The sequence below is a fragment of the Maniola hyperantus genome, chromosome 17, assembly GCF_902806685.2.
Source record: "Maniola hyperantus chromosome 17, iAphHyp1.2, whole genome shotgun sequence".
Taxonomy (NCBI): domain Eukaryota; kingdom Metazoa; phylum Arthropoda; class Insecta; order Lepidoptera; family Nymphalidae; genus Maniola; species Maniola hyperantus.
The window spans coordinates 2,197,015-2,210,688 of record NC_048552.1 but is presented as its reverse complement, the minus strand read 5'-3'; the positions used below and the strand labels follow the sequence as shown (position 1 = coordinate 2,210,688).

The following is a 13,674-nucleotide window of genomic DNA, read 5'->3' as shown; positions in this document are numbered from 1 at the left end:
TGGAACGTACTATTATGTACTAGCTGATGCCCGCGACTTCGTCTGCGTGGAATTAGGTTTTTAAAATCCCGTGGGAACTCTTTGATTTTCTGGGATGAAAAGTAGCCTATGTCACTCTCCAAGTCTTTATCTATACTTATGCAAAAAATCACATCAATCCGTTGCATCGTTGCGACGTGATTGAAGGACAGACCATCAAACCAACAAACCAACAAACAAACACACTTTCACATTTATAATAAGGGTACTGATCCCACTTCTGATTATTATTAGACATGGAACGTACTATTGTGTATTCTGAGACGGAACTGTTAAATTGGTGGCGATCACAATGAATCGGAGACGGTTGAAGTGATACAGGGAATCCAAGGACCTGCACAGCCCCAAAGATGAAAGAAGAAGAACCTATACAGATGGGATTATGAATTTCGGCCGTAAACATTTTCCCGTTCCAGGTTATACCGCTACTAGACTGCATCCTTAACTTTCTGGTAAGCTAGCAGTCAAAGCTTGCTATGAAATAAAAAAATATGTTTTTCACTTTTCACTCATATAAAATAACACTAGAGGTACATTACCTAGTACACCACAAAACAAAACACATAATATCCTTTTAAGCCACATCCTTGAAACTTGTTGCACTTTTTGTAAAGTATTGAACTTTACGAAAACATTATAAATAGCCCGGAATATTTTTATGTTCTAGTGAGACTTGTTGAAAACCATGTCAGGGATCTGAGGCGCTGTGAGAGACTAATGACAATTTCGCAAACCACTGATTTTTGTTTGGTAAAACTGATCCACATTGAGCTTTTTTTTAAACGCATCTGCAAGTTTTTGTAGATAGGAATTATGTTATTATTTACTTATTAGCTTTTATTCACTAGTTCCTCACAGAGTTTGAAGACAAAAGATCTGGATGTTTAACCGCGACCAACTTAAAAGTACACCACCCTCCGATATGACTTACAATTATGTAAGTAGTAAGGCAAAATCATACCAGATGTAGAGTTCCAGTGCGATGCCACGTAGTAACTTTTCAAAGTATGGATTTAAAGAAATCTGGCATCTAGAAGGTGTGCACTTAATACACATCTGCCAGATTAGCACCTTTCTTTATTAAACTGCATCATCACTTACCACCAAGTGAGATCGCAGTCAAGTGCTAATAATATCATTTGAATTTCAAAAAATGTTAAAAATAGGTCAATTGGACTTATCCGGTTCGAAGGACCATGTTGAATATCTTAACAATTTATTAAATTTTAAGTATATCTAGCAGGAGGTGACCACGATAATAAGTGTCTGGTAATCCATGACGCAAGGGCGGATCCAAGGGGGGGTCACGGGGGTCATGACCCCCCCCTGGGCTGCGTCCAGGACCTAGGTGGACCACTAATTAAAATTGTTAAACATAATGATTTTTTATTTTTATATACCTAGATTTTATGTAAGTTCCTTCAATACTTAATCAATTTAATATAATATTTTGTATGATGGCAAAAACATTATGTTCTTGCGAACAAACGCATCCAAAATTTGAATTTTACCGCGCCACCGCTACCTTTCATCGAGATGTCACATTTCGTGTGTCGTTCTTCAATGATTGAAGAACATCACACGGCACTTGCCCTGGGCCCACGATCGATTGGGGCCCAGTAGTCCCTGCCAGATCACCAAACTATAACAGACCAACCGATATTTTAATACCCAAAAACATATTTATTTCGATAAAATCAAAGGTCAAAAAAGCCATCTCAAACAAAGGACCGTAGAGATTGTTAAATGGTCTTATATCCGATCTTTATTGCCTTTACGCAAATGATAGAATATTTCATTCTTTTTCACACTTTTTAAAAAATTCCTGACAGTAAAAACCTCTAAAAGTAAAAAATAATATGTATTATATACCTATAATGTATTGGTCGGATTGGTCCTTTACGTTTATTTTTTATAGTAAAGTTTTTATTATCCAAGCGCTCGTTGCATCTGGGGACCCCTAAAGATAATAGAACTATTCTTTGTACAACAGATGACTTTATAGTTTTTAGTACAAAATTTTTGGCATTTATCTATATCGTAATACAATATTTCTGACATTTATCTTTTCTTTTTTGTAAATAATGTCATAAATTTTGCGCTCGCTTCGCTCGCACGTACGGTTCACTACGATTAAAAATCCCTTCCGAGATGCAAGCTATCACTGAGTAGTACCTACCTACCTACATTTGGCCGTGAAAAAGTACCTAACAAGATGATAGACAGACAGAAAATTTCGCGCTCGCTTCGCTCGCGCTTTTGCTCTGTATTAGTTGTTGCCCGCCCGCAACCTTGTCCGCATTGATTTAGGTTTTCAAAAAACCGTAGGAACTCTTTGATTGTCCGCATAAAAAGTGTATGCAGGTTTCCGGGACGAAAGCTTTTTTTGTGTAGTACCTGGTCAAAAAGATAGACCGTCAAATGGTAACAGATAAGTAGATAGACACGCTTTCTCATTTATAATATTAGTAGCTACCTTATGATTTTTTCGTAAATATATGAGAAATTTCGCGCTCGCTTCGCTCGCGCTTTTACTTTATATTGGTTAATGCCCGCAACTTCGTCCACATAGATTTAGTTTTTTAAAATTTCCGTGAGAACCCTTTGATGTTCCGGGATAAAAAGCCGTTTCCGAGTGTAAACTATCTCTGAATAGTACCAAATTTTGATTTAGAATATGGACTTTGAAAAGGTAACAGATAGATAGAAACATTCGCATTTATAATACGTCTTGAACGTGACTTTGCTTTCTTTGGCTATTCCAAGAAAATAGTACCTACTCTGTCAAGATCATAGGGGCCCCGTTATTCTAATGTGCCCAGGGCCTCCAATAGGTTAAAGACGGCCCTGCGTGCGGGTGTGCGGGGCGTCGCCTCCCAACCCCCGCTCGTCATACCCCGATTACCAACTCGACCTGTCGCAAGAGGTCGAGATGTTGTGACTTGACCACGACTATGTGACCCCCCCCTGGCACCAAAGCTGGATCCGCCCTTGCCATGACGTGATTTCTAATACTGTTCCGACAAAACATAAAAAATATTCTTTATACAAAAGTATAGAGATTTTATACGTCTTCGTTACCTGTTATCTGCCAAAGCCACCATGATCCAAACTTTATATACCTACGCTGTTCGTTCCTCCCTGTGTTGAAGACAATACGCAGAGAAACTTTCAGCTTTTATAAAATAACAAAGGTCTGGCGCTCACAGGCTCTTTCTCTATAGGTGTTACTATATAACCACACTAAAAGTCGCGTTGCTCGTGAGACGAGCGGTGTAAACGCGCGTCAAAACGCTCCGTCTGTTACAGGCGTATAAGAAAACCAGTTCCGCATACATTGAGTGACGTGTGATGAACCTTGCCTTGAGGTGGGAACTCCCGACATAGAAAATTACCGCGCCTGAGCGATCATGATCAACCTGTCAATAATTCATTATTTATTTATGCAAATGACATCAGTACCCTTATTATAAATGCGAAAGTGTATTTGTTTGTTGGTTTGTTGATTTGCCTTTCAAACACGTCGCAACGGTGCAATGGATTGACGTGATTTTTTGCCAGAGTATAGAATAAATAAAGACCTGGCGAGTGACATAGGCTACTTTTTATCCCAGAAAATCAAAAAGGTCCCACGGGATTTTTAAAAAACCTTATTCCACGCGGGCATCAACTAGTAAAATGCATAAAATGAATCACTATTAGACAATGATATCTTATATGTATAATAATATTAGTTAGCTATTAAAGTATAAATAACCTTGATATTTGACAATAAAATATATCATTAACTAGCTGATGCCCGCTTCTTCATCCGCATGGATTTAGGTTATTTGAAATCCCGTGGAAACTCTTTTATTTTTGGTAATCTCCATCTCTGAGACTTTTCAATAATGTTCTCGAAGGTGTGTGAAGTCTGCCAATCCACACTGAGCTAGCGCGGCAGACTATGGCCAAAACCTTTCTCATTCTCAGTGGAGACTGTTCAGTATTGGACCAGCAATGGGTTGATCATGATGATAATGATGATGAGGCAGTGATGGATCGGGCTGAAATTGGGCATACAGATAGCTATTATGACGTAATCCTTAAGAAAAGATTTTAAAAAATTCAACTTCTAAGGGGGTAAAATAGGAGTTTGAAACTTGTGTAGTCCACGCGGACGAAGTCGCGGGCATAAGCTAGTCCTTATCATAAAATAAGAAACAAACATATGACTATAAATTTATTCAACTAAGTATTCTTAACATTTTTTTTAAAAGAATATTATTAGCCATGTTAAATGACTAATATTCCCCTTTCCTCTCCAACTAAGCGTCAGGCTTGTGCTAGGAGTAGGTACGACAATAGTGCAACGGGCGGGGTTTGAACCGTCGACCTTTCGGTTTTCAATCCACTCCTTCACCGGTTGAGCTATTGAGGCTCTAAATTAGTTCTCAGGCCATACAATGCCCTCGATCCAGTCCACGAAGCTCGAGACCCTGGTGTAGACGCCCGGCAGGTTGGGGCGCGCGCATCCTATCCCGAACGACGTGACGCCGATCACGAAGTGCATGGACCCCTCGCCAGATTCGGGCAGGTTTATTTTCACTTGCAAGGGTCCTCCTGAATCTCCCTGCACAACACATAATTCTTATGTAATTACATATCATATTATGGTTATTTGAACTGTACCATAACTGAATCACACGTTTTAAAAAAATTGTCCGTCCGTCCGTCCGTCTATCTTTCTGTTTGTCTGTCTGTTTGAACGGGCTAATCTTTGTAACCACTGAACCTATTTTTAGGGGACTTTCACAAACCAGTAAAGATTAACCAAGGAGTAACATTACTTTTTACGGGTTACTACGGATACGCTACTTTTGGTTCTGGAAAATCAAAATTTCCCAAGGAATTTTTAACAACCATCGCGGCTTCGCCCACGTGGATTTACCACGTGGGCGAAGCCGCGAACATCATCAGGAAAGGCATTCCGAACCAGTGGTAGATGCATCCGACTATTCGTAAGCACTTGTAAAAGTTTATACGAATAAAAAAAGATTTTCATTTTCATTTTCATTTTCATTTTCATCTAGTTTATCATGTTATTAGACGATGCCAGCGGCTTCCTCCGCGTGGATTTTTTTTTTGAAATCCCGTGGAACTCTTTAATTTTCCATATCTGATGCTCTTGTATCCCGCACCACTGCCGGTTGCACGACTGCTTCAGCAAATTGTTGCATAGCTCTAACAAGCATCCACATTACCTGACAAGCATCCACACCTCCAGCCAACTTCCCAGCGCATATCTGATGTTCCTGTATCCCGCACCACTGCCGGTTGCACGACTGCTTCAGCAAATTGTTGCACAGCTCTGACAAGCATCCACATTACCTGACAAGCATCCACACCTCCAGCCAACTTCCCAGCGCATATCTGATGCTCATGTATCCCGCACCACTGCCGGTTGCACGACTGCTTCAGCAAATTGTTGCACAGCTCTGACAAGCATCCACATTACCTGACAAGCATCCACACCTCCAGCCAACTTCCCAGCGCATATCTGATGCTCCTGTATCCCGCACCACTGCCGGTTGCACGACTGCTTCAGCAAATTGTTGCACAGCTCTGACAAGCATCCACATTACCTGACAAGCATCCACACCTCCAGCCAACTTCCCAGGGCATATCTGATGCTCCTGTATCCCGCACCACTGCCGGTTGCACGACTGCTTCAGCAAATTGTTGCACAGCTCTGACAAGCATCCACATTACCTGACAAGCATCCACACCTCCAGCCAACTTCCCAGCGCATATCTGATGCTCCTGTATCCCGCACCACTGCCGGTTGCACGACTGCTTCAGCAAATTGTTGCACAGCTCTGACAAGCATCCACATTACCTGACAAGCATCCACACCTCCAGCCAACTTCCCAGCGCATATCTGATGCTCCTGTATCCCGCACCACTGCCGGTTGCACGACTGCTTCAGCAAATTGTTGCACAGCTCTGACAAGCATCCACATTACCTGACAAGCATCCACACCTCCAGCCAACTTCCCAGCGCATATCTGATGCTCCTGTATCCCGCACCACTGCCGGTTGCACGACTGCTTCAGCAAATTGTTGCATAGCTCTGAGTCGATGATGTCTACCACCGCCGCTTGCAGTGTTGGGGATGTTAGTCTTCTTGCTGTTTAACAGACCAAAAAGTAATTATCATCATCATCAACCCATCACCGCAAAGTGACAAGGCCCGAAATAACAAAATTAATTATATTATATGGTTAATAAAGCGTGATTATGATTAGGAGTTTAGGGTTATATAAAACGCACGACATGTCTATGCAATTTCCGAGCAATTAGGAGAAAGAATTTATTTACCAGTCTCGATAACGCCCCATCCTGTCAAAGTAGCAGTAGTTCCAAGTTTACTGGTATCAAACTCACTCCACAGGCAAGCAGGCTGCACGTTGCTTGTAAAAAACCTTTCTTCCTCTAGTTCTATTATCGCTATATCGAAGTATTTCTTGGGCGCTTTGTATTTCGGGTGAACGGTGATTTTCAGAATCTTTGCGTCTATCGGATTAAGACCATTGGACCACTGCAAATAGAATTTTCTTTAAAAACTGACGGATAAAATCTGAATGATTAATACTCTAAATGCTAAGGTGTGTCTGTCTGTATCTCTGTCACCTTTTCACAACCTTAACTTATTAACTGATTTTTCCAGATACACAGACAGCTTATCGTGGATGCTACTTTTAAACCAACTGCGGCGAGGCCCAAAGAAGGGGTTATTATTCTGTAAAATCAAAGAGCACACGTGACAGCAGCTTCTAGATTTGCAATAAGTAAGTATACAGGCATTGTATAGAGCATATCACATTAACAAGTGCGGCTACTTTTTCTTGGAGCTTTTTCGCGGGCTTTTCTTTCAAAAAAGCCCCAAAAGAGACGACGTTACAATGTTTGTGCTCGGGCTGATGTCTTTACACGTCTTAACCTGCGAGTTGTATGTGACCGGTGCGGTGGTTAAAAAACATACCGTATCTATAATATTTTTGTCCCCAAGTCTAACGATTTCTGGATCGAGGCTAACGATGTTGGTGTCCAGCGGAGTGGACTTGGAGCAGTGCGCCGCAGTCAGCACGAACTTGGAACTGATCAGGCTGGCTCCACACTTGAACACCCACGTGCCTGCTACCGCTTTCCAACCAAGAGCACCCTAAATAAACAAATAAAAAACTGCATTCAAATCGGTCCAGCCAGAAGCGAGAAAATCACCAACGTAGATGTTAGATACAATCCATACTAATTCCATACTAATATTATAAATGCGAAAGTGTGTCTGTCTGTCTGCTAGCTTTTCACGGCTTAACTGTTCAACCGATTTTGACAAAATTTGGTACAGAGGTAGCTAGCAGCCCGGGGAAGGACATAGGCTACTTTTTATCCCGGAAAATTTAAGAGTTCCCACAGGATTTTTAAAAACCTAAATCCACGCGTACGAATTCGCGGGCATCAGCTAGTTATTAATAAAGGTCGAATTAATTACGTCCTTTTTTGAAGCCAATTAAAAATCTCACGACTGCAGGCCCATTGTACCTATTTAACTGGGCATGTACTTACTTACTTATCAAGACACGTCAGTGTATCGAAGCCAAGTTGTAATAAGAAATATTTGCTAATAAGATGTAGATATTTAACTACGCAATTTCCAACTGGTAGGTACGACTTTGCAAGCCAGAATTGTGAGTACAGCCGAGACAGATATTATTTATAATTTGTAAGAACATCGAAAAACAATAAAATTGTTTTGAAATAAATCGTTTTTTTTTTTTCAATATTACCGATTTATGTTTTGTTCATGTTACCGTTTCAGGCTCTGGCTATAAAATGTGCTAGTAAACGCAAACCTTGTACAGTACGCGGCACAAAGTAATGTACATCGACCTTTAGAAGGAGATAGCAGATTTGTAGAGCATTGTCTCTGTCGTTGAGACCGACAAAACGTCATATAGGTATGAGTGACAGAGATAACGCTCTACAAAGCAAAAATGGCATTCTAAAATCTAAAATCGATGTACATTAATTTCTGCCGCGTACCTACTCGACAACCTCGTATAAAACTACAGAACTGAAAAACTTTATAAAATATGATCAACCTACTTTCCGATGGATGGATGGATGGGTCCGGACCTTATAACTAGCAGCTTTTTTATTAGATTTTATAAATATTTACCATATGAGGGAATTCTCCTGGCAGAGCGTTCCTTCCACCTATGGTAAACTGAACTTTATGAAATCCTCGATTTCTCAGGTATTCCACGCCTGGAAAAGACATCTTGTGTCAAATTAACTGCGTTTAAACTGTAAAATTGCAGTTGATGCACTTAATAATGTCAACAGTAAGGAAATGAAAGCCAAATTAGCTAAAATGCACATTACAAAAACAGCCAAAATCAAGAACAGCATTAATCGCAATATTATCCTTATCACACTTTGATTTTACATAAATTACTTGATTAAACAAAGCGGTGATGAAGGAGTAAGAGAGGGGTTTGAAATTTGTGTAGTCCACGTGGTTGAAGTCGAAGACATAAGCTAGTTTTTTCAAATAAATGGTATAGTAATCCATGGTAAGTATATCCTAATATGCACTTACATTCTTCGCTCCTGTCCCTTTGATCGTCTCTACTTTTTCTCTCCCAGATGTATTCTAAACATTCTGGAAAATATAATAGCGTACAGGTGCCAGGCCGGAACTATGGAGGAGCAGCAGCGGCGATCTCAGCTGTGCTAGTGATGTCTAGCCCCCAAGGGGGGAGAGCATAAGGGACAAGGAGGAGACATAAAAAATTTGTAGGGAGCCACGAAAGCGCCCCGGGAAAATGCCAAGAACAAGTACCAAATAGGCGCCCTACCGCGATGCGACCCATATAACCGAGAGGTTGGTGGGGCCATGGGAGGTGGAGGGTTGTCCCAGGTTCACAAGATGCAGCGCGCTGACAGACAGACGGACGGACAGCGGAGGCTTAGTAATAAAATAAGGTCCCGTTGCCATCCTTCGTATACGGAACCCTACAAAGAGACGGCAAGAAACTGAGCAGTTGATCTTATTAAAAACAAAATTATGTAAATAAGCAATGTAGCTATAATACGTGGATTTAGGTTTTTAAAAATCCTGTGGAAACTCTTTGATTTTCCGGGATAAAAAGTAGCCTATGTCCTTCTCCGGGACGTAAGCTAACTCTGTACCAAATTTCATCAAAATCGGTTAAACTGCTGGGCCGTGAAAAGCTAGCAGACAGACAGACAGACAGACAGACAGACCGACACACTTTCGCATTTATAATATTAGTATGGATTAGGTGAATAGGATACTAACTTGTTTCGCTTATCCTGCGGCCTGGAGCCCTAAAATCTGGCTTCGGCGGGGTATAGGGGTCGCACGGATTGTGTCTGATCTTAGTAGTAGGACTCATTGTCGTGTGCCCAGACCCAAGGCCGTTATTCTGTGAAATAAGAGTGGTTCATGAGACGACCCGCAAATTGAACAAGAGACTCTAAGTACTATTTCTCCGGCGGGCTTCTATGCTGCTGAAGTCATTCGTATTTTTAACCGACTTCCAAAAAGGAGGTTGTTCTCAATTCAGCCCGTTTTTTTTTAATACTGTAAAATGCGCTTCTCACATTTTTTATAACAAAGAAAGAAATAATTTCACTAAAAGATAGAACAAAACCAATATAACTTAGAGAAAGTAGTAGGTAATTACATACAAGTACATATAATACCTATTACTTACAGTACGCGGCAGAAAGTAATGTGCATCGGCCTTTAGAATGACATTTCGGCTTTGTAGAGCGTTGTCTCTGTCACTCATACCTACGAGTATATGTCGTTTTGTCGGTCTCAACAGCAGGGACAACGCTCTACAAATCTGCTATCTCCTGCTAAAGGTCGATGTACATTACTTTCGGTCGCGTACTGTAATTATTTATTTATTATTTTGAATGTGTATAGTAGTAATATAAGCGGTGATAGCGATGTCCGCCTTCATTTCGGGAGGTCAGGAGTTCGATCCCGGGCATGCACCTCTAACTTTTCGGAGTTGTGTGCGTTTTTAAAACAATTAAATATCTCTTGCACTAACGGTGAAGGAAAACATCATCAGGAAACCTGCACGCTTGCAGAGTTCTTCATGTTCTCAAAGGTCTGCCAATCCGCATTGGGCCAGCGTGGCAGACTATCTCACTCTGAGAGGAAACCCGTGTTCAGTAGTGGGCGGGTAATGGGTTGATCATGATGATGATGATAGTAGAGAATACCTTTAGGCACTTACTTTAGGTTTTACTTCCCCCCAAATCCATGGTTTTTCTTGCTGAAAAAATTACAATATTGTTCATTAAATTACTATCCACTGGATGATGCTTGCAACTTCATCCGCATGGGATCACACATGGGATATTCATATATAAGGCCGCCATTACAACACACAAACAGCTAACATGATTAACTTACGACAAATTTACTAATGTAAACACTCACTCATATAATTGCGTAAGCTGCTTACATGACTAAAGATTACAGGTGTAATCGGGGCATTATAATTAAAAGTAGCACTTCAGATAGTATCTACAGTTCTAAAATTAAATTTGCAGGCGCGCCACAATTTAATTGTAAACACTTTGCTCATTGAACATCACGTCATCGTCCCCACCGTCGTTGTGAGAATATAAAATCGGACACGCCGTTTTGGGACCGGTATGGGGATGGAGGAGCCGGTGTAGGTAGGGACCTAGGTAGTGTTAGTTAGTGTTGTAGACAACATACTATACTCATAGTAGTTGTAGTATAGATACTCATAGTAGACGTTGGTGTCATGACTGATAGTTAGTGAGGGTTGCTATAGTTATCGTCGAGGGTAGTTTGTGTTGTCTCTCGTAGTGTGCGTGAATATTGTCAGTGCGCCCACGAAGGCTCGGTTAATCTAAAGGTTATAATCCTGACGTATCCGGTTAACCATTACCTAAGGTTACTTTTAGCAGTTTAGTCTTCAATCGCAATCATAATAACATACTTCTGGTGGTGACGAGCCTGCAAATTAATAGTTGATTACATACCCGTTTTATTCGCGACGATATATTTAGCTGTGAGTGTGGTTCTGTTTGTACGAGTATGTTTGATACTGCAAATAAAAATATTTATTCAAGAATGAAATGGCGATCAGAAGGGGGACTCTTAAAAGTAAGCATCCCACTTCTGATCTAAGAAGCCCGTTGACTATCAGGAAGTGCTTTATTCCTTATGTTGCCTGAGTAGCAAGAAGTTCTAGATATATACCTAGGTATATGCCTATCTTGTTTACAAATGGTTGCAGATATAATATTGTTGTTTTATTGTTATTTCTATTAATATCCGTTTGCTACATTATGTACAAATATAGTTTCTTCCTACAATCTTATGTCTACTCGTACGCATGTGGGCATAATAATTATTATTTAACGTTAATAAAATACTATTTCTAAATGTTGTATCGACACTTTTTCTAAAGACTATCAAGGGCTAATAGTCGTCAATTAAAAACAATATTCTTTTCATCCATACTAATATTATAAATGCGAAAGTGTGTCGGTCTGTCTGTCTGCTAGCCTTTCACGGCCCAACCGTTTCAGCGATTTTGACGAAATTTGGTACAGAGATAGCTTGCATCCCGGGGAAGGACATAGGCTACTTTTTATCCCGGAAAATCAAAGAGTTCCCATGAGATTTTTAAAAACCTAAATCCACGCAGACGAAGTCGCGGGTATCATCTAGTCACTCATATAAAATAACACTACATTACCTATAAAGATAAATAAAAAAACACATAATATCCTTTTAAACCACATCCTGCGAACTTTGAACTTGTGTAAACTTCAATACAAAAACATCATAATTAGACCGGAATATTTTTGCGAAAGCCGGTTCTAGTGACACTTGTTGAAAACCATATCAGGGATCTGAGGAGCTGTAACAGACTAATAACAATTTAGTATACACTGACTGGTTTTTGTTTGTCAAGACTGATCCACATTAAGCGTTTTTAAACGCATGTGCAAGTTTTATGTCTATTATGTTATGAGCTCTTCTTCGCTAACGGTAGCCGCGGGTCGTTTGAAGACAATAGAAGATTGATCTGGAAGTTTACCGCGATCAACTTAAAAGTAAGAGCCCAAAAGGGAGTCGTGTGTTCGACCTGTATGTGTGTAAGTATGTATGTCCGTTGCTATGTCTGCTCGTAACTACTCAACGGCTCAACCGATTTTGAGAGATAATATATGATTAGATATAGGTATATTGATTGATGACGCGAGAGCTACTGGGTATATGAAATTCTTCAAAAAATGTAATTGTGGATTTTATGCTTTATATATATCAGCTAGTTTATAACAAAATGGGTAGTGATTATTATCTTTTTCGTACGAGCGGTGTACACGCGCATCGAAACGCTCCGTCTGTTACAAGCGTACAAGACAACCAGTCCGCAAATTGCAATAATATATGACTTATGATAAACTGTTCACCTTTCCTTGAGATGGTAACTCCCGTCGCAGAAAATTACCGCGCTTGGACGATCATGATCATGATCAACCAATCAATAACTACCCATATTATAAATGCGTGCTTGTTTGTTGGTTTATTGGTTTGCGCTGCAATCACGTTGCAACTTGCAACAGTACAACGGATCGATATCATTTTTTTCACGGGTATAGTTAAAGACCTGGAGAGTGACATAGGCCACTTTTTATCCCGGAAAATCAAAGAGTTCCCACGGGAATATTAAAACCCCAAATTGACGCGGACGAAGTTACGGACATCAGCTAGTAAGTCATATAATATATTTTATTTATGCAAAAGATATAAAATGAACCGCTATTATATTATTTAAATTAGCTAACTAAATAACCTTGATGTTTAATTTTAAAAATTTAAAGCTTAATTCTGTTTACTAGCAGAGTTTTTATGTTTACTGTTTTAAGTCCCGCGAATTGCTATTGCGCTGCAACCATGTCTCATTAACATCGAAATGACGTCATTCGACGTATATATTTAAGTAAAAATATACCATCAGTTCGAAACTTCAGTCTAGTGCTAGCGTCACTAAAATGGCGGCCACGCGTATTAGCAATTTGCGGGACTTATACTGTTTATCGTTTACTAGCGTTTACTAGTTTCCCGCAACTTCGTCGACTTTGAGCAAAACAAGATCAATAAAGAAGAAGAATGGTTTTCCTTTGTAATTGCTATAACTGAGTGCGTCTCAGAATAAGAGGATCAGGCGGGCTCAAGAGCGAGTAAACTGTACCTCTACTGGACAAATCGCTCTCTCAAACGGGAGATTACTGCAAAGCTGGCCACGTATTACATGGCGCTGGAACGCGCGGCGAAAGAGAAACACTTGAAATAGGATTTTGAAAAAATCTTAACCGACTTCAGTTTGCGTTTACTGAGTTCTCCTGAAGGAAATTCGGCCACGGGGGTATAGCAAATCACTAAAAGATAAATAAAGTGCATAAAAGTCTCTGATCGTTCCTCCCTGTGTTGGGGACATAGATAGATAAAGGAAGTACCTAGTTAACTATGGTTGGGGACAACGCGCATAGAAACTTTCA

General features: G+C 40.2%; 2 protein-coding genes across 5 annotated transcripts in view; both read right to left on the bottom strand.

Moving 5' to 3' along the window:
- Positions 1–5,522, bottom strand: part of LOC117989994 (venom protease-like) — a 13,218-nt gene extending 7,696 nt beyond the window's left edge. Inside the window, exon 1 of the mRNA XM_069504414.1 lies at positions 5,283–5,522. Coding sequence (XP_069360515.1) covers positions 5,283–5,406 — 124 coding nt within the window. The 5' untranslated portion in view covers positions 5,407–5,522. The remainder of the gene's footprint in view (positions 1–5,282) is intronic.
- A 192-nt stretch (positions 5,523–5,714) lies between these two features.
- On the bottom strand, positions 5,715–12,027 carry LOC117990216 (serine protease snake-like). 4 transcript variants are annotated; one of them, XM_069504405.1, is made up of 9 exons: positions 11,865–12,027; positions 11,143–11,207; positions 10,362–10,400; positions 9,407–9,533; positions 8,684–8,746; positions 8,261–8,349; positions 7,064–7,243; positions 6,400–6,619; positions 5,716–6,208 (listed from the first exon to the last, which is right to left on the bottom strand). In XM_069504405.1, the coding sequence occupies exons 1-9, from the start codon at positions 11,908–11,910 to the stop codon at positions 5,877–5,879; spliced, it is 1,161 nt and encodes a 386-aa protein (XP_069360506.1). In that variant the 5' UTR covers positions 11,911–12,027; the 3' UTR covers positions 5,716–5,876. The 4 variants fall into 4 exon arrangements, with proteins under 4 accessions (XP_069360507.1, XP_069360506.1, XP_069360508.1 ...); XM_069504406.1 differs by lacking the exon at positions 8,684–8,746 and having other exon boundaries at positions 5,715–6,208; XM_069504407.1 differs by lacking the exon at positions 11,143–11,207 and having other exon boundaries at positions 5,717–6,208.
- Positions 12,028–13,674: the final 1,647 nt, after the last annotated feature.